Source organism: Uloborus diversus, chromosome 9 (assembly GCF_026930045.1).
Source record: "Uloborus diversus isolate 005 chromosome 9, Udiv.v.3.1, whole genome shotgun sequence".
Classification (NCBI taxonomy): domain Eukaryota; kingdom Metazoa; phylum Arthropoda; class Arachnida; order Araneae; family Uloboridae; genus Uloborus; species Uloborus diversus.
In genome coordinates this window covers 24,055,104-24,079,435 of record NC_072739.1, presented here as the reverse complement: position 1 = coordinate 24,079,435, position 24,332 = coordinate 24,055,104, and the positions used below count along the sequence as shown (strand labels likewise).

General features: G+C 33.5%; 1 protein-coding gene across 1 annotated transcript in view; it reads left to right on the top strand.

Moving 5' to 3' along the window:
• Positions 1 to 14,456: 14,456 nt before the first annotated feature.
• LOC129230638 (CD9 antigen-like) overlaps positions 14,457 to 24,332 on the top strand; it is a 100,094-nt gene continuing 90,218 nt past the window's right edge. The window contains exon 1 of the mRNA XM_054865053.1: positions 14,457 to 14,617. Coding sequence (XP_054721028.1) covers positions 14,552 to 14,617 — 66 coding nt within the window. The 5' untranslated portion in view covers positions 14,457 to 14,551. The remainder of the gene's footprint in view (positions 14,618 to 24,332) is intronic.

Sequence of the window (24,332 nt, the reverse complement as noted above, 5' to 3'; positions counted from 1 at the left end):
GAAGCTCGAGAATACTCTTAGGGGACGAATTAATTTCTGTAGCTGAAAGCAAATTAAGACACATCGATTGCGTTAATAAATACTCAGAACAAACTGCCTGTGTTTACGTCAACAGACACACATGGAACTAAAACGTGGCAATGTTTCAGTTCATTCGGCAGTTTTGTAAATCACCGCAAGGTAGCGTATTCGAGCGCTGGAGTTCCGAATAAATGAAACGTTCGATTTTCATTCAAACATTAAAAAAAGACAAAATGGCCCTGTGTTAGCAGAATTAAAAGCAGATTTTTTTTTAACCTTATTCTCTTTAATACGATTAATTTTAAATTAATCAAAAGATTCCAAGACAACGAAAATTATATTATAATTTTAATTGATTCAAAATGAATGAAGGAATAAAAACTGATTAAGAAAATGAAAATAAATAAAAAAGCAACAAATAACGAACTTAAAAAATTGCTTGTTTTTGCTACATTAAATTAAGCTTTATAAAGATTTTTGAACTTAGAAATATTTCCTATATTGATATCAGAAGCATTACTTATTTATTTTATTTCTATAAAGGGGAAAAAATACAATTTTCTGATTTAAATGGAACAAAGTTTAGCATTATTTCAATGGTTTAGTGGGCACACCTAGTTAAAAGATTAATTTGTATAAAGTTGAAAACTGAAATTATATTAATTAACTAGATGCAGATCGAAATATTCAGAAAGAAATTGGGAAGCTAAAGGGGGGGGGGGGACATGTATTTTAATACATTATATTTTTCAACATTCGTATATGCATAAGAAACAGATGTCTCCATTGTTTTATATTTATTTCTCGAAAGTATACTATCTATTACTAAAAAGTTTCAACAACATTTCTGTACCAAAACAATACTGGAATGAAAGGTAGTAAGGTAGTAGACATTTTTTTTAATGAAACAAAATTAAAACAATTCAGAGCACCAAAAAAGGACTTGTACTTATTTTGAATTTTTATGTGCTTGATGTACAAAATATGTTTATTATTACAAAATGTTTAAAAATTCTTACTTCAAAGTGTTGTTTCCCTTAACAAAACATTAGTTTAATTAAAAACTTCAGTCACTAATGGGCTAATCCTCAAAAAGTGCAACTTGGCTGTCACATGCCTTTTACAGTTAAAACTAAGGAATAATTTATTATTTTTTAATTTCAGCAAAAATATATCCATTTAAATGTCTTTTTCAGTAGGCACTCTTGGTTAAAATATTAATTTGAATAAAGTTGAAAATTATTACTTTAATTTGATGTTAGATAGAAATATTCAGAAATAAATTGAGGAGTTGAGGTGGTGTAATTTGAAACATTACTTATTTTCAACTCATATGAATAAGAAACAAATGTATCTATTGTTATTTATTTATTTTTCTGTATCACATCATGCATCTATTACTTACATTTTGAACAATATTTTCAAATCAAAACAATATTATAAAGAAAAGAAAGTAGACACTTTCTTAATGAAACAAAGAAAAAAATCATTCCCTGCACCAGTAGAGGACTTGTACTTATTTTTAATGTTCGTGGAAAAGCAATGTTTACATTTAATTTTGACAGAGATTTTAAATACAACTTAGCATGAAGAAAACTTATTCATTCCATACTAACAGTTCAGATCATTACCACATAAAGATTACAACAAAAGTCTCTAATGTTCAATTTATTTTTTGGTGTTGTTACATCTGTGCACTTTATTTCAAACACAGATTTTCTAACATTTTTACACACACACAAAAAAAAAAAGAGAAAACAAAGACATTTTTCTCAATGAGGCAATTAAAATCAAATTCAGGGTACCAAAACAGAATCTGTAACTTTTAAGGATTTTGGGGCAAACTATTATTGTCAATAACTGCTTAAGTAACAAAATAAGCAAAGATTAATCTTTGTGTTTTCTGAAATGCAACGTAACTTTAAAATATTCACATGTTCAAAATGTGGTTATTATTATCAAATTTTAAAAAATTCTTTACTCCAAAGTATCATTTCTTAAAAGTAATAACTATGGACAAAACACAAGTTTAATCAAAAATTTCAGTCACTTATAAGCATAAAGAAAATAAATTTTGTTATAGGCTTTACTTCCATCTACTCAATTAGGGAGTTTCGATTAGACAGGGCAAAATATACTGATGCTTGCAATTTATTTTCTTTCATACTATTTGTGAAGTGAATGTTTGTGAGAAAAAAACCCTTGATTGAAATAAGTTGAATTTTTTGTTCAGATATTTTCATATAGATTGCAATTCCATTCATTACCCTGTATCATGGATGGATGAACATGACCTATATTCCAACATCCTGAAAAATGCTTCCAGAATTTAGTCAGAAACAGAGAAGGTGCACTGACAGTCGGAAGTGGACTAAGATAACAGTTGCTACCTACCCCTTCCAAAATTGGAGTTATTTGCAGTTATTCAAATCCTGTCCTGTAGTTTAAGTGGGGAGAAAAATCTGTTTTTTAGAGGGGGGGGGATTTCTGGATAACTACACAAAGAGAATAAGCATCAATGAACTGTTCATTTAATGCTGAAATAAACAAACCTAAATATATCTTTCATAATTTTATGTATACCTAAATTTTTTAGCCTTGCATTGAATGCCGAAAAATTTATTAAAAATCTAAATTGAAAACAATATTTTTACACGACAAACAAGCATAAACCTTAAAGCATTTGTTTTACAAAACAAATTCAAAACTCTAAATTTAGAGAATCAAAACAGAATTCCAGCAATTTCTCAATTTCTGTTGCAAAATTATTGTTTGTTTTACCTCTTTACATTTCAATATTATTATACAAATGAATGATAATAAATATGATAATAAGCATGACAAATCAGAAATACAGCACTGTTTGTATGAAGAAGAACAAAATTTCATTTAATTACACTATTTAGCATTTAAACACAGAATTTTTGTTGGTTTGTATGTCATTGTTGAAAGTCCAAAGACCATTTCGGCAACACATTTCCTGAAGTCATCAGCATAATAAGAAGCATAACAAACATGAATGGCATATTGTGTATGGAAGTTTATTATTTTTTTTAACAACTTCATTAGTTTTGATAAAGCTGTCAAGGTAAGAAAACTTGGAAGATGATTTCTGGACATCCTTGTAAACTAAATATTGGAGATCATTCTATTATACAATTCTTTAAACGAACAGTAAAATACTATCATGAGTTTTCTAGAACATCTGCATCAGGGCTATAATTCAGTTAGTAGTCGAGCTTTCTCCAAGTTGCAGAACATCTGGAAGAAACTTAAAAAACATTAAGGGCAAACAAATTTAAAAGCAGAAGTAAAATTCTTCAAATGTGCTAAATCATCAATACGGCTGAACACAATTGGCAGGAATGTTTTTTTAAACTAGTTCATAAAATTATAAATGGAAAATAAATAAACACACTTTAATTGAAATAGAGCTGTATTTCAACTACTTTGCATTAAGTGTGTTGTAAAATTTAAGTTCAATTAACAGGATGTGTTTTAAAAACACTTGAAAAAGTAAAACACATATTACAGGGGAATATTTTACCTAATTCATCAATCTCTTTTGACTAGCACAGATTGCTTTTCATTTAATTATGTACACAAAATTATGTACATATTTGTTACTGTGCATCATCTTTGCTCTTAAGAAGAGAAATCATCAGTTTACGATGACTAAAATAAGTAATGAACGTTCGTGATTCTAAATTTTTTAAGAACCGTGAGAAAACTTGCTTGTTTTTTCTGCACCTCACTCAGGAATATCCACAACAAAATTGTAGGGGGAGGTGGGGCATGTTGGACAGTGGGGCATGTTGTACGGGTTCCAATTATTTGAATAATATTAATATTTTTTATTTTTTGACCAACAAATAGCTACTATGGTCCTACAAATCCTATAATGAAATCACATGGTACAGTTATATTGAACAAATTTTATTCCAGAAAGTGTTATTTCAGCAGTCCTGAGTACTTTTCAGAAAATTATGAATTAATTTTTTTAATGGTTTTAGTCAAGATTGCGGAAAAAAAATTTGAACTCCTGTCTTAAACTTTTACATGAATGCCACCACCTCATCAAAGTGCTTACTTGTGATTGTGATTGAAAAAATGTGACTGCATCCTACTAAAGAAATTAATTATAAACTGTTTTTGTTTGTTTTTAATATATAAATTTAAGTGAAGTAAAAATATAGAGAATGCAATATACTGATGCTTGAATTTAAATTCTTTAAAATAAAGCCACATTTTTTAGTAAATTGATTTATCTATACCTGATATTTCAGCTGGCCACATGAATCAGTTTTGAAAGCTATATGTTGGGCACCACTGTTTTAGAGCATTTGAATTTCCCTTTATTTCAATGTTCTATTTTCTGACAAAAGTATTGATTTTCTAAAGACTTCAACAAATTAAGATAAGCTCTGTTAAATTGAATATTTATTTATTTATATATTTATTTTTATGAGTGGTTGAAATGAACTCGGATGCAATTGAATTACTTTTTGAGTGGATGAGGCAAAATCATAAACATGTAATAAATGAATATAAATAATGAAAGAAAATTTACTTTTAAAGTTGATGCATTATAATAATAATATAAGAAAATAAATAACTCTGATTTAAGGAAGCAGTTACTAAACACTTTATTTTGCATTGGTTGAAAACATCGGATAAATATCAAAATATCCAATATACAGTCGACTCCCGCTACAAAGCGATCCGACTTACGCGAAATGGCTATAACGCGATTTTTTCAACAGTAAAGAATTTTTGAGCTAGCGCGAATTCCTCGCCTGCAACATGAAAATTTTCGGAAAGGAACCGCGGTGAGTAAGTAGTTTTCGTGAACGGACCTTCATCCCTTTAGAATCACTGAGAGCAGATGTACCCACACTGTACTAGTCTTTTATCGCTTATATAAATAACTACTTCTCATTTTCCATTATATTTTTTTCATTCTAAATGCGAAAGTTAACAAACTATAACGACACCTAGGAGCGCTGCTTTATCTAAAGTTGGTAAAGATAGAAAGAAAAAGAGAAAGTTTCTGACAATTAAAGAAAAGGTAAAGCTTCTTGAAAAGCTGAAGCTGAACCAAAAAATGCTTCGAAGGGTCGCACAACAATTAGGTATGACGGTATGAGTGAATCTTCCATACGTACAATTAAAAGTCAAGAAAAGGAAATCCATAAAAGTTCACCGAGTAATAGTATCCAAGCCAAATGCAAAAATTACGAAAATGGAAGCTATTTTTTATTGTAAATTAAAGAAACCAGGAAGAGGGGTAGTGCCATAGATGGAAACTTCATAAAAGAACCAATGAAGCAACTGTATTTAAAAATATATTAGAATAACTGCAGCATAAATCATCATTTTCACTTTTTTTAAGTTACAAATATCATTACTGAATCAACTGTACAGTACAACTATAGGGCATTTGTTCTCCTTACTACATGCCATACGTACAGTACTGGTTTATTTTATGTCTGTCTTTCCCATTGATCATTGTTTTTGTGCATCATAGCAGAATTTTATGTTGAATAAAACGGCTTTTTTTTTTAAATACAAATAAAAATTCAGTTATTTATGTAAGAAACAGTAAGGTATGGTTAAGAAAAGGTTTTTAACTGTTTAAGATTGTGTTTACACATGTCTAAAATGACTGGTTATGTTTATAAAGGTTTTTACATACCTTTTTCCACAACGCGAAATGTCTTGGAACGCATCCCTCGCGTAAGTCGGGACTCGACTGTATATCAAAATATCGGATATTTTCGAACCCTGATCTTTACAGATAATCGCAAAACCCCACGATGACAGCCTTTATTTTAAAATGCAATTCCACACTAGTTAAAATTTAAATTCACATTAATCGAGATAGGATTATTTAAAAATCATTTTCCCACCAAATATTGAAATTTTTACGAACTTGATGTGGGGTAAGAACTTCATGTACCTTATTTTTCTGCTGATCTAGAAGAGTAGAATTCTTCTAAAGTTTGATTCCAAGAAGCAGGTTGTGTCATAATGACACACGATAGACGTGAAACATTTTAACTATTCATCAAACACTTTTGAACTCAGATTGTGTTTCTTATTCATATTTTTACATAAAATTATATACATGTGTCTACTGATAATGATCATCTTCTTCCTTCTTAAGAAGAGAAATGATCTGTTTACGATAATTAAAGTAAGTAATTACAAATGTACATACTGATTTCTGCCCTGCCTGAACGCAGTACATGCAACCATACAAAATGAGAAAGGAAGCGAGAAGAGTATGATGTCTCACTTTTCTCCAATACCTGAAGGCAAGCAAGTCACTGCTTTCCTTCTAACCGACATTGCTTATCCCCACCACTTTTCGTCACACAAAAAGGTTGGATCATAACTTCAAAGCCCTTGCATAAAAAATTTCACTTAAAAAATCTTTGATTCAGCATTTTATCATAAAAGTATTGATATTTCAACCCGCAAAACTTTAAATGTACCTAATTTGTGACAAACAAGAGCTGTGGCTGGGAGGACTTTTACAATCTCAAAAACCCATGATAACGGTCCTGATCTCATAGGTAATTCAACATTTGTTAAAACTTAATTATGTATCAATCATGGCCATAATTATTTAAAAATCATTTTCTCAATAAAAATAGAAATTTTTACTAACCTGAAGCGGGGTGATAGCATGAACTTTATTCTTCAGGTGATAAAGAAAGAGTAGCATGTAAAGGAAATAACTAGGCAACCTAAAAATTAGTAAACCCTAATTAGAGCATAATAAAAAGTACCAACACACTACTTGAAACGAACTTAGAACATCTCAGTTTTCTGTTTATGATGGAACACACAGTGAGTGACGTGCTTGTTGAATAAAAAAGAGTAAATTACCAAAATAACTAAAACTGCCTACAATGCATTAAATTTTTAATAAAATAGTACATTTTATATTGGCTCGCTCAACCTAAAAAATTGATAAAAACTGCCGTGTGTCAAGCAAGTGTTCTACTTCATATCCACCTCAAACGCTTTGGCAAATTCATGTGGTGACATTAATTTCATAATCAAATTGGCATTTTTTTTTTACAATTTTTAACTAATAAATATTTGGCAGAAAATCATAACAAATCGTTTTTCCTTAAATCTAAATGTTATTAAAAGATACTGCCAGCAAGCATTAAAAGTTCTATAATTTATAAGCATTTTATTTCCTCTGCATCTCCTTTCAAAAAATAAAAATTTGACACTGTAAATACTTGACGTTGCATAAAGAGAAGATTTAACTTGGAGTTTTATAGCTTGAAGGAATATTAAAAACGATACATAAGTCACTTTTTGTCAATGATCGGGAAAAATAAAAACCCTAACATTAAAACATAAGTTAAAATGGGTTTTAATATCAAGTCACATTTATTTAAAAAAAAAAAAATTCTGCAACATACAGCATTTATAATACAAATCACATGTTAAGACATCCTCGCGTACATCACAAGTGTATGTTTTGTTTACTTTCTCTCGTCGCCAAGCACGAAATTGATCGCGCCAAACCAAATACAGAGATCTATCGTTAAAAAATTTTAATTTACACAATTTAAACTTTTGCCTTGTCTTAAAGTGTTGTTTTTCAATAACGTTGTGATTGGAATAATTGATTTAACAGGTAAACTAACTATAAAAGATCCAAATAAAGTGTCAGAAGGGAATTTTAGCACACCGGAACACATGTTCTTGATATAATTACGCGATAGTTAAAGAAATAGGAATGGACTCACTCAAGTAAAGCTACACACGTATAATTTGAACATTTTAGAACAGTAATATGAGCATTAAAATCTTGGACTCACCTTTAATTTTCCAGATTCTGGGTTTTTCCACAGCACTGTCATACGCTCCATGTTAATCCTACGGGAGAAGAAGAAACACTGCCTCAGGCGGTCTTCGACCAATAGGAAAATGATGCCGCGTTGTCGCAACTCTGAAAACTACGTTTTCATATAGGGACTCTAGGAACTACAGATTCATTATTTGAATTAGAAGCGACTAAAGTATTTTCCGAAGTTTTAAGTTGCTCTAAAGATTTACTTGAGTTAGAACGTTCGTCACTATTTCTGAAACAAATCGATTCATGATGATTTTTCCCATTACATTTGAAACAAACACTTTTATCATTACAAACCCTACTCAAATGAAATTTCTTAAAGCATTTAAAACATCTGTTATCCGTTTTAAGCTGTTTTATTTTTTCCGTTGCACGAATGTTACACTTGTAGGAACTATGCGCATTTTGGCAGAAGATGCATACTTGATTTACGGAAGTATTCAATGCACTGGCTGTAGTAATATCTCTATCATACCTTTTACTAACATTCTTTTGATTACTATAACCTTTAGAAATTGTCGAAGCTTTATTTTCATTACATGCTGCTAAAGTAATTTCCCGACATTCCACTTCTTTCTTTAAAAATGAAATGAATTCAGAAATTTCAATATCACCGTCCTCTCTCTGCTTATTAAATTGCAGTATTAAATCATGAGGTAGCTTTTTTTGCAAAATAGGCATTAATAAGAGTTCGAAGGATTTAGATTCTACATTCATTGCCTCTAAATTTCTAAAAGCGATTTCAATTTCGTCATGAATTCTCCGTAGCGCTAGAACATTGGAAGAGCTCTTAACCTCTTCTAAGTTAATTATTTTGTTCATAAAAGAATTAATTATGATATCTCTTTTGCCAAATCTATTTTTTAGCATTTCTTTACAATTATCATAGTTTTCGCTTGAAAGATCGAATCCAGACACAACATTAGCTGCCTGACCGATTAAAAGGGCTTTTAAATACGCGAATTTTTCGACTTCTGAAATTGTTTCATTTTTGTCTATTGTGCTTTGAAAGCTGTTCCAAAAGCTTTGCCAATGCTTTGGATCTCCTGAGAACTTTTCTATAACTAGCTTAGGTAATTTAACTGAACCTTGTCTAGAGTTTTCATTAATTCTAGCATTTGTACTTTGGTTGCTTGAAGAACTTAAATTTCGACTGCCTTTATTTTTATTTTCTAAATAACGCAATATTCTTTTAGAAAATTTTAGGCATTTAGCTTCGTATTCATCATTTAAAGTTACTTCTTTTTCTATTTGTTCGAGTTCAATAAATTCTAACATTTCGCTATCAAGCGCTGTCAATCCGTTAGACCTTGCAATTAAAAGTTCATAATCGTCGCGTAATTCTGCTTCATCAATTTCACCTACATGTTTTATCTTTTTCTCAATTTGATCGACTAATTGAGTAGTTAACCTTCGCAAAACAGTTCTCTTTGCTGTAAGTTTTTGAAACTTATCGCTTTCCAATTCTTGGATTGAAGTCATTTTTTTAAACTTATTTTCGTACAATTGAAACTTGAGATAAACTGAATAATGAAGTTTATGAGCCTACCTTAGTTTCTGTCGAAGCTTTAATTCACTGTACATCCTCTTTTACTCAAATTCATAGCAGCTCCATTCGTGGCCGTAATGCACCATATAAAATTTGACTTGTGTAGCTTTATCGGTGGTTCCAAAAATCAACACTAATTTAAAACTAACTTTTATTTAAAACTTAAAAGAGAATGAAGATAACGAGGCAGTGCTCGTTCTTGCCAGTATTATGAGGGCTGGCGGCTCCCTTCAACTGATGTAACATAACATCACCAACATAAGCTTAACATAACATAACATAAGCCAAAAGATACAAGACAACTTGCTTAAATAGGTGAGGAACACGCCCTCTTACGGCAAATCGCAACACAAGAAAGCGTGTTCGCTTTGAAGTTCTGTACCTAATCATAATTTTAATCTGAATTTAAAAAAATAATACTAACATATTGTTTGTTCAAGATAGAAGTCGAATGAGAAGTGAAAAAGGGGCTGAGTGAAGTTTACTTTTTTTTAAAGAATTACTCCAAATGGCACACTGAATGTCCGGAAAAACGTTCACCGTAATTTAACTGGCACTCTGGTTGCAGAATGTCTTTCTGCAGTCTGCGACACAATTTGTTGAAAATCCGAAAAAAATGAGGTCTGCAAGATAAACTGACATTTGTTTAATCGTAAAATATAAATGAGCTTCCAGAAGTGCTAAAAGAATAAGATGAAAAACTTAAAAAATACGTGCTACCTGTAAATTCTATATCAGATATTACAGTACAAATTTTTCCTTCGTGGAAATTTAAGGTTTTTTCTTTTTCTTTTTGAGCAATCACGATTGCTTATTGTTCTCACTTGACTGTTTTGATGTCCTTTGATTTTATTTTCTCACCGCCACCCTCTGCAGCATCACCGTCTACCGGGTCCTCACGATGCTGCTCCTATAGCGAAAGCCGTCTCCAGGTTGCATCCGTGTCTTACACACACGCGCATACATACATACACACACATACGCACACAAACACATACACTCACATACACCTACACACACGTATACATACAGACACCTACACATACGCACACACAAAAACATACACACATACATACACACAACTACTCACACATTCATGCATACATACAGACACATACACAAAACTACCCACACATTCATGCCTGCACACAGGCACAAACATATGCCTAAACACACATACACATACCCCCCAACACACACATTCATACACACAACTACCCATACACTTATGCCAGCACACAGACACAAACACACATGCCTACACACACATACACATACCCTCTACACACAAACACACATACCCCGCCCCCCACACACAAACACACACGCCTACGTACACACTCGTGATTGCGATAAACATAATTTGAATTCAAGATGTCAAAATTCAAATTAATTTTTCTTTTCTTTTCTTTTTTTTTGAAGATTCTTTTGGCCACAACTAAGAAATAGTCTGCAGACTTTCTCCTGCGACCGGGACTGGCAGACACTAATCGAAAAAGGTTCGCCATCCTTCGGCTTAGTTGATGAACGATACCATGAAATACAAGTTTTGATCAGAGAAGTTCACACTTCGCAGGATTTAATCATTTAATTGCAAGTGGTAATTACCCGGTGGCGCTTAATGAGAGAGAGAAAACGGCGGCCCGATGAGATTAGTTCTCTTCTTTTCACAATGGTCCAAGCTTCCGTTGGGAATTAAACCGAGGCTAAATTTAGATTATATTACTGAACTCATTCTTTCCAAAGGACACAAATATAGGTCTCGGCAGTTGTTGCCAAACAGGGTAAATCGACGAATGGTTGAACAATTTGTAGTTTTAGAAGAAAAAAAGTTTTTTCTTAGATGAATTAGCAACTTCTAGCTGCAGGGTGGATAGGAATGTATCCTCCCCCCCAAGAAAAAAAAAACTCGGGATTTTTAACTTTTTAGGAACTAAAGCGAAGCATATACCCCCAGGCCCGTCATTTAGGGGGTCCATTGCTCCTCCCCTTAATGTATTTACACGTAAGTGGGCGTGGGTTTTGCTTTTTTTTTTGTTTGTTTTATTTTTATTGAGTATGTACCCTTTGCACCCTCCCCCTCCCCTCTTGGAAAATTGGAAACAACGCGCCTGCATACCTCTCTCCGAAATTTCTTTCGGTTACGCCACTATTTTATACGAATCCAAAGAGGAAATGACAATAAAATTCTGCTTAATGAATTCACTTACTGAGTTGCTGCGTTAGTTTTCTTCTATCCCCTCCCCTTCCAGACACAACAATCGCATGGTTGAAGCTTCAATTTCGAAACATTTCCGGAAAAGAACCTCAAGTTCTCCCGTCCTCCTTTTCCCACCAAAGATCGTTGAAAACTGCGTTTTTAGAATTAAATTTTTCTTTAGAATTAAATTCTTCTTCCGATTTTTCTGAGACAGGACAAAATCTTGAAATTGCCGCCCTTAATACCCCCTCTTTTTTTCCCCCTCCTTTTTTTGACTTTTTAAGTTTTCACTCTTTGTACCACATTGGCCGCCGCTTATATGAATCACATTTACTCGAAACAGTTTCGATTCCATAAAGTGGCTGATTCAATAAAGCGGAAAATTCAATATAAAGGTGGATTTTAGTCTGTTTTTGACAACTTGATTTATTAAAGCGGTTGATTCAATTATCCACCAATTCAATTAACCGGCGTCCTTTTTTTTTTTTTTTTTTTATTTCTCCAGAAATCGCTATTGCTTTAAACTCATCAGAAGCAAAGCTTTTCAATTTATGCACAATGGTCTTTTTTATTGACTTAAATTAACAGCTGATCGGAAAATGTTATTTGTGGACTTTCATTCGTTATAATTGGAAATCTATAACTAACAAACAAGTTAACAAGATATTATTATTTCGAAAACTTAAAAAAAAATGCTATTAATGTCTTTAATATTTTTGTACACAGCACATCCTAACTTGATTTTATAATGACTGCAATTTATAAATAATTCCTTTTAAATAAAACAGTTGGAGAAACATTTTCGGATCACATTTTAAAATCTAAAAAATGTTTCTGTACATTATTTTTGTATAGAGTAAAAGATGCATATTTTTTGAATAAATAATTTAAATTTTAATGTATTTTTACACGTGATTTTATAATGTCACACCTACTTTATGGTGTAGATTGAGTAATAAGTAAATAAATAGGCAAGCGCAATTCATATCAATAGGAAAAATGGAAACTGTTAAAACTAAAATAGAAAAAAGTTCTAGCAAGGGAGCGTTCCAGCTTGATGGTATACCAATTGAATAGTATGATGACAAAATTAGGAGAGCTAAAAAAAATGCTGTCCCCCTTTCCAATAATTATGGTGACGTCTGCCTACCCCCCCAAATGACAAAAATATCCCTCAAACCCCCCTCCCTAAAAATCTGCGCCATGACCCCCCTAGGTGGGTTCCGCTGCATAATATTATTTTTAGTGATGTGCCGGATCGTTAAAAAAGTAGATCCGCGGTTCCGGATCATTAGTGGCAAGATCCGCGGATACGGATACGGATCTCTTTTTTTTTTTTTTTAACCCAATTCAACTATCCAAGTGTAAAATTTGTTACAGAAGGTATTTATTCCCTTCAGAATAATGGTAGTTTCTTCAAAAAATGTCAACTGCGGCTAAAATGTAATCAAGACTATGACTTACTCTTTAAAGAAATCTCCGTTAAATTGAGGGAGAGTTGGAAGAAATGGGACAGTGCTGCATTAATGCTTAGATGAAATGTGAAAAATTATTTCTAGCTTGCTCGGTAGATGTAGGATACAGGAACAAGAGTGTAAAGCTGCTACTGGACAGGCTAGAAATAATTTTTCGCATTTTATTTCAGCATAAATGCAGCGCTGACCCATTCCACCGAACTTACTCCGACCGACAAAATATAGAGCCGGTAACACCTTTACAAACAGTAAATACAATAGAGAATTTGATCTCACTTTTTTGGAAGGATGCCGAGAAAAACAAAAATGAAGAATAACAGAAACCCCAAATCAATAACAAAAACTAATATTATATTAAAAATTAAAAAACCAAAACATTCCCAGAGAGCCGACTTTATAATAAGATGAATTTCGCGGGTCAGATTACACATTTGTTAACAAATATGAACTGACAGCAGGTAAAAATTTAAATCATTGAGCTTTTTCTTCTTATCTTCCGACTATGAAATCGCTACCAATCACGCGTATAAATGCTTAGAATTGCATTTAAAATTTACTTAACAAGATTATAGCTCCTACTGTATATCAGTTGGAAGTTTCAAATAAATATCAAACGCAGAAAACTTCGTTCTTTCAATTAGGGCCAACATTTTTAACGTACGGGTAAATTTTTGCTACCCTAATTGTGAACAACGTTAAGTCGGTTTTTAATTAATATCTCCGGTAATTAAAGTTACACAAAAACGAGGACAAGCTAAGAACACTTTTGATCAAGTCACCTTTTGAACGAAAAATGAACTATCAAAATCGGTTTTTCTGTTTAGGAGCTACGATGCCACAAAAACACACACTGATATACACTTTTAAAACTTATTTCCAATTCCTTTTTGCAACGGAGGGGGGGGGGATAGAAAATTGGCTTCTGAAATGATACCTTAAAATTTAAATAGGGAATAAAACCTAATTTAAACGGAATTTAAGAGTCTTTCATTCAAAAATTTAAATTTTTTTAGAATGGAAATGATCCGTTTAAGATCCGCCAAAAAGTAACGGATACGGATACGGATACTGATCTTTATTTTCCCTCGGATATCCGCGGATACGGATACGGATATCCGGAACATCACTAATTATTTTCCCTCTCATATTACTCGATGAATTGCATGTTTAAAAATTTAATTCAAGTACAGTATTAGTACTCAATTTCGTAAATAGATGGCAGCAGCAAAATTTGAGTGGGAGGGGACAATTGTTCTAACCAATCCGTTCGCAAAGGTGTTTTCTTTCTACTGAATGATGAAACTTTCTGTCTTTCATCGGAGTGTAGTTATTTGAGTCTCTCACTGAGAACAGACGCACTTTTGGATACTTCCAAGAAACTTTTTTTTTATTTACGCTGTGGGAAAAGTTTGTCAAGTTTTGCAATGGCTGTAAAAGGTTGTTTGGCGTGTATTAAATACGTGGTTGTGTTAATCAACTTCATATTTTGGGTATGTACCATGAATTTTCTTCTTTTTGTTTCTGTTTTGGTTGCAGCATTTTTATGTTTTGTTTTTATTCGGTGACCAGCGTAAATTATGAAATAACAGAATCAGAAAGTTTTGTCTACATTTTGATACCGATGGTTTACAATGTTTAAACCGCAGAAAACTAAAATTTATTCATCAAATGATACAAAATTTTTTTTGTTATTTGTTGTATTCATAACAAAAAATTAGTTTTGTTGGGAAACAAGTCTCGTTATTTCAATTTTTTGGGAATAGGGGGGAGGGGGTAGACAGAGGCATTTTTTCAATGGAAAATGTACCCGAAAAACACTTAAAACAAACTAATTTCTCAAAGCCAGAGGGGTATTTGACCTCCTGTCCCCCCTCCCCTCCTATTGACTGGGTGGGAAAAGACGCTCAAAAGTACCATATCTTCAAAACCACTTTCCCTCATGAATTTCAAGCATTAAAACTTTTAGTTTAGATTTTCTGTTTTGTTGAGCAGAGTTTTAGAATTTATGTCGATTAATTTTTGTAACAACTGCAGAATAAGGTTTTTTGTATATCCATTTCTTTGCAATTATAATACTACTATATGTTAAACTCCAGGCCCGTGTTTATACATAACTGCCCCGATGGAAAGTTACTGTGGCCTCTCCAAAATTTCCGTTTTCGGCGAATTTGGAGAAATACTGCAACACTAAGAATCGTTTTTCTTTTTTTAAATTTTGAATTGTTTTTAATGATGCCTAATGTTTGTTCTGCTCATTAGATGTTATGTACCTATAATATGTGTGCATGCACGTATTTTATCATTCGGGGAAATTTGGATTTCAAATTGAGTTTTCCTCTTCTCCAAATGTTTTCTTCTCGGCTCCCATGATTTCAGTATTGAATAAACCTGGGATGCCCACCCACAGGGCCGAATTTGGAAGTGTGGAGGCCCCGGGGCAACGAAGGAGTGGAGGCCCCTAATCAGGGTTTGGAGAGATCATCATACTTTCGAAAATATCCGATATTTTGATATATATCCGAATATTTTGATATATATGTATATATCCGATATTTTCGACCCGTGAAAGTTAGGATATTTTGTAAAAATTTTATTGTGGGGGCCCCTTTGTTGTGGAAGCCCCGGGGCAATAGCCCCGCCTGCCCTCCCCTAAATCCGGCCCTGCCCACCCACCCTGAGGGCAAAGGTGTCCCCCCCCCCTAAATTACGCAAAGACCTTCCTAAAAACAAGACCTCCCCTAAAAATGAAAAAATGCCCCTCACCCCCCCCCCCTAAATATTTCAATGGCGCAGTCTGCGCCATGACTCCCTCCCCCTTCCTAGGTAGGCCCCCTAAATAAACTGTTGGAGGTTTGATATGTGTCTCTCTTTGGATATAAATGTTAAGTGGACAAATGCTTCATGATTGTGATGACTGACAAAAAGAACAGCAATGGATTGCTCTTGAATTTTTTTTTTCTTCCTTCGTTGAAATTTTCTATGGTAAAACTTCAGTCTTTCACATTTCAAACCTTTTGTATCGATGCCCAAAATATCTTTCAAAAGGAAATTCATTTAACTAGTGACACAATAAGTGCAATACAACCTCGTTTTTACTGACTAACTGGGGCGACAGGCAATTCGGAATTCGAAAATCCAGATGATTCGGAAAGTATGGGTACAGGTAAACCACCTGTAGCTCTGATAAGTTAAGGTATGATCTTGACAATGTTTACCTTGTTTTGGTTCGTTGGCTTGGATTTGAGTTGGAATACTTTTGAAAATCTCCCATCAACGAAAATACTTTTCTTAAAACAAAACTAAACTCAGTGCTAATGACCCTTCTCTTTTACCCCCAAGAGAGGAAACATTGTCAAGATCATAATTCAAGTTATCAGAGCCACATTACAATACGAAAAAGAAATCCTCAAATAAGTAGACTTGCCCTTTATTACAAATTTTAAAGAAATGTGTTTGCAACAAAATTACACAGAACTGTTTGCTAGACATTAAAAGATACCCAAATTATTTTTCGCATCATTTTTCAACTAGGAAGTAGTACACTGTCTTCTGTTTCAAACATGTTTGGTGTTTGATTGAAGCAGTCAAACCAGGGGTATTTTGTGATCCAAATTTTCCAGAAATTTTGGGTGTCCGTCTCCGAAAATTTTACGCTCACAAAACATTCGTAATTTAAAAAAAAAAACCTTTAAAATGCTTTTTTCCCGCCAATGATCTCAATGATATTTGTATGCATATTTGAATAGAGTTTTTACGGGAGGGAGGAGGGGGGGGGAAGCTTTTTCAGTTTCCAAAAATTTTAGTGTTTTCAGAAAATTTTATTTGAATCCACTATCACCCCTGAGTCAAGCAAGCATTGTATTCAGGAAGCACAAAAGACATCCGACAATAGCTTTTGACAGATTTCTTTTCATCCATAAGCTCATTTCTTTTGCATTGAAAAAGGCGTTCCTAGTAACGCAGAAACACGTGTCTGCAGTAATCTGCAATTTGTGCTTTTTGACGTTGTTACTCCTTACTTTACTTTTCAGCACAAAGGTAAATATTTATCTCATTGTATTTAGAGCCTGATTAACGCATAGAGAGAGAGAGTCCTGCAGGGCACCTAAACATCACAATTTTAGGGGCATCAAAATAGGGTACATTTTTCTCTTATTTAGCTTTTTTGAAAAATACTACTTAGAAATGTGAAAATTTTCTTGTAAGATGAGCACCAAGTTTTACCCCAGTACCTGAGCACCAACTTATCGTGATAGGTCCCTGGCTGTATCATTAATAGATTCAAATAAAAAGCGATGCTTAGCGTACTTGAATGACATAGTTGCTTGCTTGTTATCATTGTTTAAAATTATTATCGGTCTGAACATTAAAAAAAAATCTTCTAATTGGACCAGATTATCCTGAGATCCGAATCATCGGTGACCGGACAAACGAGCTTTTACGCTATATGTCCATAGTTTTATAGTTATTTAAAGGTATAAATGTATGCAGGGGCGTGCACAGGGGGGATAGAGCACCTGTTGGCCCGGACCCAAGCCTGAAGGGGGCCCAATATTTTTAAAACTAGGGGTGAAATATAGGGGTAAGCAATATGGAGGGGGGCCATTTGTGACGGGCCCCAAAATTTCTGTACACACCCCTGAATGTATGACAATGTGAAAAGGTTGTGAAACTATGGATAACTCGCGGGTTTTATCTCAACTTCCCTAATTTAAATGCTTTTCCAATTCTCTTCACTAAGAATCGATATTCCAGCCTGGTATTAATAGTCGCGTAACTTTTCCACCTGCCGAACACTTGTTGATTCCCATTCCTCTGGAGGCACGTGGCTAATGGGCAGGGCTCTTCGAAAATGAGCATCGGGTCACTCACAGGCGGATCTAGTAATTGGATATAAAGCGATATTGCACTTTTGCCGCCTGAATAATTTATTTTTGATTCATTAGGAGCCTTGTGGCCTTTTGTCATTTGTGAAATTGCCGTCCGTTGTTGCTATACTTACCGCCAGACTAATTTGATTGCATAGAATATTCTGCGACATGATCAAGACAAAACAAAAATGTGACTTGAATCCTTTAATCAAGTGAAAAAAGTTTTAAGCAAAACATATGCGTTTAAACATTAAACAGCTATAATGCTCAGCTTTTAATTTAGCGATATGAACGATAAGTTCAAAAATGTTCATTCGGTTATTATCTTAGATTTAGGAAAGAAATAGTTTTTTGTCGGCATTACTGTAGCACTAATGAGCCATGTACCACTCCAGTTAGCTAGTTACTTCATAGATGGCACTACTAAACCCAAAAAAGGGCATAATTTATTTCTGTGGCGCCTTCTATGTTGTAATAACCAAACTTGAGCTGGTTAGATTTAGTGCAGCGCCCGCTACACTACATCTGAACTCAATGGGGTTGCCCGGGGCACCGAAGGCGGCTAATCTTGCAGCCCTAATGGCCATTTTCGATTTAACCTTTGTTGATTTTCTGTGCATGTTTTCGGATTTTTTAATCTTACAACATCTATCTAGCATTCCATTCACTTATATTATTTTATTTTAAGATCTGCTTTCAGTACTGACTCACTTATAGCAAGGGAACCGTCTAATGTTAATTTTTTGAACTTCAGTGATTTGTATACTGCGGATTATTCTTCAAACACTAAAATTTAAATCCTCTGTTCTAACATAAAAAAAAGGAACAACTTAACAAAAACCCAACAAAATGCCGGATACAAGTGTTAGTGATTAAATCAAACATTTCCTCCTCTTCCAAAATAAATCGGTAAAGTGAAATTATTTCCACGGCTTTATTCTTTTGGAAACACTTTCGGGAAAAAAGGTCAGGATTTCTGCTCTGAAGTATTTTTAGAATTACAACTCAGAGTTTCGAATAATTGTTACAACGTGTTTCTTTCCCAATTCTCGACAAACTAACATCATTTCCTTTAAGACATTGTTTACATATTTATGAAATCACTTTTTGCGTGTTCTATCTTTAATTGCCACTTTTAACATCCTGTTTCCTACTAAATCAGCCAAGCGTATCAAAATCGCCAAATTACTGAAGATTTATTTGTCCGAGTGTCTTCTTTTTCCGCCTGGGAGCCCTTTCGTTGAGCTCTGGTATGTGGCTTCTATCTTACTGGTTGCCAAAAGAGCTTTAGAAATGAAATTAATGAACTGAAAATATTCTTTAGTTTGTGTTCAGCTTGGTGCTGTTCTTTTTGCTTCGTATCGCGCATTGTGATGCTTGTATTGAAGTTTTGGTGGAAGTTTTAAATTATGAGACAGCAAATGCATAGAACTTTTAGAAAATTGTCCAGCTCTTTGTAATATCATATGATATGCAATGCTGGTGAAAGGATATTATCTTTGAATTGGGGCATAATTCTAGAATTACTTGTTCCTTCACCTCGTGTCAAGAGTTTTTAAGCTGCAGTATTTTTATTTATTAGATCTTCGAAAATCACATGTTAGACCTATGTCAACTTTTTTTTTTTTTTTGAAGTAAATTCTTCACATAAATCAGTTTGAAAATTTAGTTTGTAAGTAAAAATATTTTTTGTTAAAGTTAAGGTCCTAAGATGATGCCATTTAAGTTAACAATTGACTTCAGTAACGCTATCTATGAAGTGACTAAGTAACTAGAGTGGTAAATCGTCTGTTACACTGATATAAAAGAAAGAGCATGTTCAAGCTTTTCAGATTTCTCTCTTCATCTGTTTAGTATGTTTGAAAATAAAAATCAAAACAAATGACTTCAAATGCTAAATTTCAGAGGAAGTGATTTAGTACAAAGCGTATGCCTCTTAGCTAGAAAAAGTGTGAAATCTCATTCCCTTCGCGCAATAATTATTGGCGGTCCTTTTCTTGAGTTATTTATGTCAACTTGAGTTGTACAAAGCCTTTCTCACCAAAAAAGTGATAAAGATTCTTTTAATTCCACTGAAATTCGGTGTTGTGGCGGAATACCATATATGTGACAAAGAAAAGCTCAAATGGCAACCCTTACTGTCTGGTCTAAATGCTGAACTCATGGCTGTTTTTGGGTAGCAAATTGCCAATTAATTCAAAATATCGAAACATGTAATAGTTCAGTTATGAACTGTAGTTATGAGTTTCTGATGCTTTGCAAATATTGCTAAGTCCCTGAAAAGTGTTTTCCACAACCACTCTCTCGTAGCCATGTAAATTTGGGCAAATATGAGTGACATACCCACCTGTAGAACCGTTTATATTGACCAAAAAGTCGGCTCACTGCAAGTATTTCAAACCGCGATGAGATATGACTCTCCATATCCGTTCCATAATGGTTGTGAAAAGGGATCGTTGCGTGTAGAATTTTGGATCTACTCTTAACCAGGTAGAAAGCGGTCTAGTTCACTACTACTTGGGGGTGGTACTCTGCAAGTTATAATGTAAACGGCTCTTTTCCCTGTTATAAGCCCCGTTACATCGCATTTACTTTGTAAACGTTTTTTTTAAAAGCGTGTGAGAGAGCAGCAGGCAGACAGCTAAATGCTAACTTTTTACAATTTGTTCGCATAGTAAAGATGACCATCATTCGTCCCGTTTTAAACGGGACAATCTCGTTTTCATGTAACCTGTTTCGTTGCTCCCGTTCATAATTATGGGAAATGTCCGATTTTATAAAAAAAAGAAAAGAGTGCAGTGAAAACATGGTAAAAAGTTATTTATGAAACTACGGACTAAAACAAAAAAAAACTTTTTTAAGTGCTGTAATGCAAACTAAAAAGTCAATTTTATATCGCTATTCCGGTGGAACTCTGACGCAACTGCAAAAAGTAGTTTTACAGTAGTAGATACATGAAACAATCTCATGCAATGAAACATGAGTTGCTGCCCTGGGGGTGGCTGAAAGTTGAAAAACAAATCTGTCAGTGTTCCTCCGTATGGGATGACCAGTTTTGGACCCAATGACGACAATAACTCATTTTCAGTTAACTTTGCAGTTACGTCAATGTTCCACCGGAACAGCGATATATTATCTTACTACGGGTTTAAGAAAAACAGACAAACATTATTATTGAATGTTTGTTTTTCTTGAATCCAATAATAAAAACTAACAGTCAAACTAACCGTCAAAACTAACAGTCTTTTTAGTATTGTAAAAAAATATCTATCATCAATCATGTTTTAGAATATGCATTTTGGCTTATAACGTACTAATTCGAACGCAGTTACAGTCGACTCCCTCTACAACGCGATTCGACTTACGCGAAATGGCTATAACGCGATTTTTTCCTCACTAAAATTTTTTTTGACTTAAGGCTAATTTCTCGCCAGCAACACGAAAATTTTCGGAAGGGAATCGTGGTGCGTAAGTATCAACTTTGTTATTGGTTACAAAAAATATTTTTTTTCGCAAATGAACCTTCATTCCTTTAGCATCATTGACTAGTCTAAACATTGCTTTATTAGTGCATACAAATAACTACTCCTCACTTTCCATTTATTTTTTTCATTCTAAATGCGAAAGTTGATGAAACGTAACACCTAAGACCGCTATTTTATCTAAAGTAAGGTAACACGACAATTGGGTATGAGTGACTCTTCCTACGCACACAATTAAAAGTCAAGAAAAGGAAATCTGTAAAAGTTCACCGAGTAGTGTCTATGCAAAAACGCAAAAATAATGAAAATTGAAACTGCCCCTGTATTGTAAATTAAAGAAACCTGGAAGAAAGGTGTTTCCATAGATGGACACGTTATAAAAGAATTAGCGATGCAACTGTATTTAAAATATATATTCGAATAACGGTTTGATCACGCAGCCTAAATCATCATCATCATCATCTTCATTTTTTTTAAGTTACAAATATCATTACTGGATCTACTGTACAGTACAATATAGTGCATTATTTTATTATTTTACTAGTACGTGCCATACTAGTTTATTTTATGTCCCTCTTTCCCCATTGATCATTGATTTTGCATCGTAACAGTATTTTATGTCGAATAAAACAGCTTAAAAAAAAGGCAAATAAAAATTCCGTTCTTGATGTAAGAAATGGTAATGTATAGTTAAGGAATCGTTTAAAACAGTTTAAGGTGGTGTTTACAAGTGTGTTAAACAATTGGGTATGTTTATAAAAGTTCTTACGCATACCTTTCTCCACAACGCGAAATTCCGACTTACGCGAGGGGTCTTGGAACGCAACCCTCGCGTAAGTCGGGACTCGACTGTATTCCATAATCCGCAAAAATTATTTATAAATACCGGCATTATTTTAATTTACGATATCCTTTGTTTAGCTTAAGGAGTATGCGTGTAGAAATAAATAACTCCGTCTCTCTTTTAGAACGATACAATGCACTAAAATAGAACGCTGTCTAATACTTTTGTGTCCCTTGATCCACGGCATAAGCGAAGAAAAAAAGAAACGTCAGGCAAGAGAGAGAGAAAAAAAAAAGCGAAGTAAGATTTGTTAACGCAGCCTGTTGAAAGCAACTTTTTAAATTCGTGTTTCGGGCTTCGATGCACATCCGCGTAACTTAGTTCTGTTGACCTGCAATTCCGCGAAAAAGATGCATTTTTTCTGGCTTTCATTTTTTCTTGTTTGTCGTGAAGCTGACTTGCAGAAGTGCTGAATTCTGAACGACGTGCATTGTATTTAAAGGGGCAGATGTATGTTTCCAAATTAGCCTTTTGTAAGATTTTGTTTTTTGTTTTGTCATGCAGAAAAAAAAGTCATGATTTCTCTCCTAACAAGTAATACAACTATTGTTTTAGTAAAAAAATATATAAGGAATTCAATAAAAGAGAACATAGATTTTCATGGTCCCTTTTTTTTGTGCAGAAATAATATTTATAATATTCTTTCCATCGAATTCATTTCATATCAGCGAATATCAACGAAGCTGACCTAGGGCCGTAACCAGACTTTTGTTTCGAAGGAGGTTTTACCAAACAATTATATGGTCTATCAAATTTGGTTTCATGCGTATTCTATTGATTTTTGTTACAATAGGTTATCAAAATGGAAGGAAGGGATGTTCTTACAAAACGCCATATTGTTACATAATAAATGAATTTCTCAATAACTACCATAAACACCCAATGAGTTTGTACAATTTTTCAGTCATACTAAACTAATTTCATTTCACAAATGAAATTGAAATGATAATAATAACAATATTATTTTTGTCACCAAAATAAAAATAAATAAATAATGGAAAGCTGAATTTCTTTGGGTTTTTCATTGAGAATTCATTTATTGGGATTTTCATTGGGATTTTTCTTTGGAAAGCATGGAAATTTCTTTGGATAAAAAATTTCGGAGGGGGTTTGAAAACTATAAACCACCCCCTTGCATACGGCCCTGCTTGTGGAACACAGATGCTTTTTAAATTTCCAATGCAGCCACGTTTTGGACATTATCCTAACTCCATACAGAAATAGTCGGGGAAGAGATCAAATACATATGCAAACGAGATATATGGAAGGAAGCACAGAACAGAAAATCTTGTAAAAATGTTGTCACATATTCTTGGGTAGAAAGGTTTTTCTTAAATCCGGCTATGCAGGATGTAAGACTCCTTTGGTTTCAAGATGCCATTTTAGTCGATAGTCGATCAATTACAAGTCTTTCCATGAACTTTGCGAAAACACATGTTAAGGATATCGGCCTGTAACTATCAAGATCAGATACCTAGCACCACAAAGTATACAAAGAACGAAACGAATTCTATGAAACTCTTTCGTCTGCTGTTGAAGGTAAAAGTAATTTTTTAAAACAACTTCGAATGATCGCGACTCAATTTCAGGACAATCTTTGTAACGGGATGATTGTTGTTTTTTTCCACAAAAATGGAACAACATCGATACTATTCCAAATTTTATTAAAAATTCTCAAGTCAATATTTTTTTGAAAATTCTCTCTTTTGCTGCCTAGCACCACAAAGTATACAAAGAACGAAACTCATTCTACAAAACTCTTTCATCTGCTGTCAAATGTAAAAGTAATTAAAAAAAAAAAAAAAAAAAAAAATCGAATGATCGCGATTCAATTTCAGGACAAAATTCCTCAAAGTATCTTTTTTTTTGGGGGGGGGGGGCAAATTCTAAATTTTTCGAATGAAATTCCAATTTCATCAAATGATAAAACACGAACATGCACACTTATCATACATAACATCAAATGAGAAAAAACATTAGATATCATTCAAAAACAATTTTAAAAGTT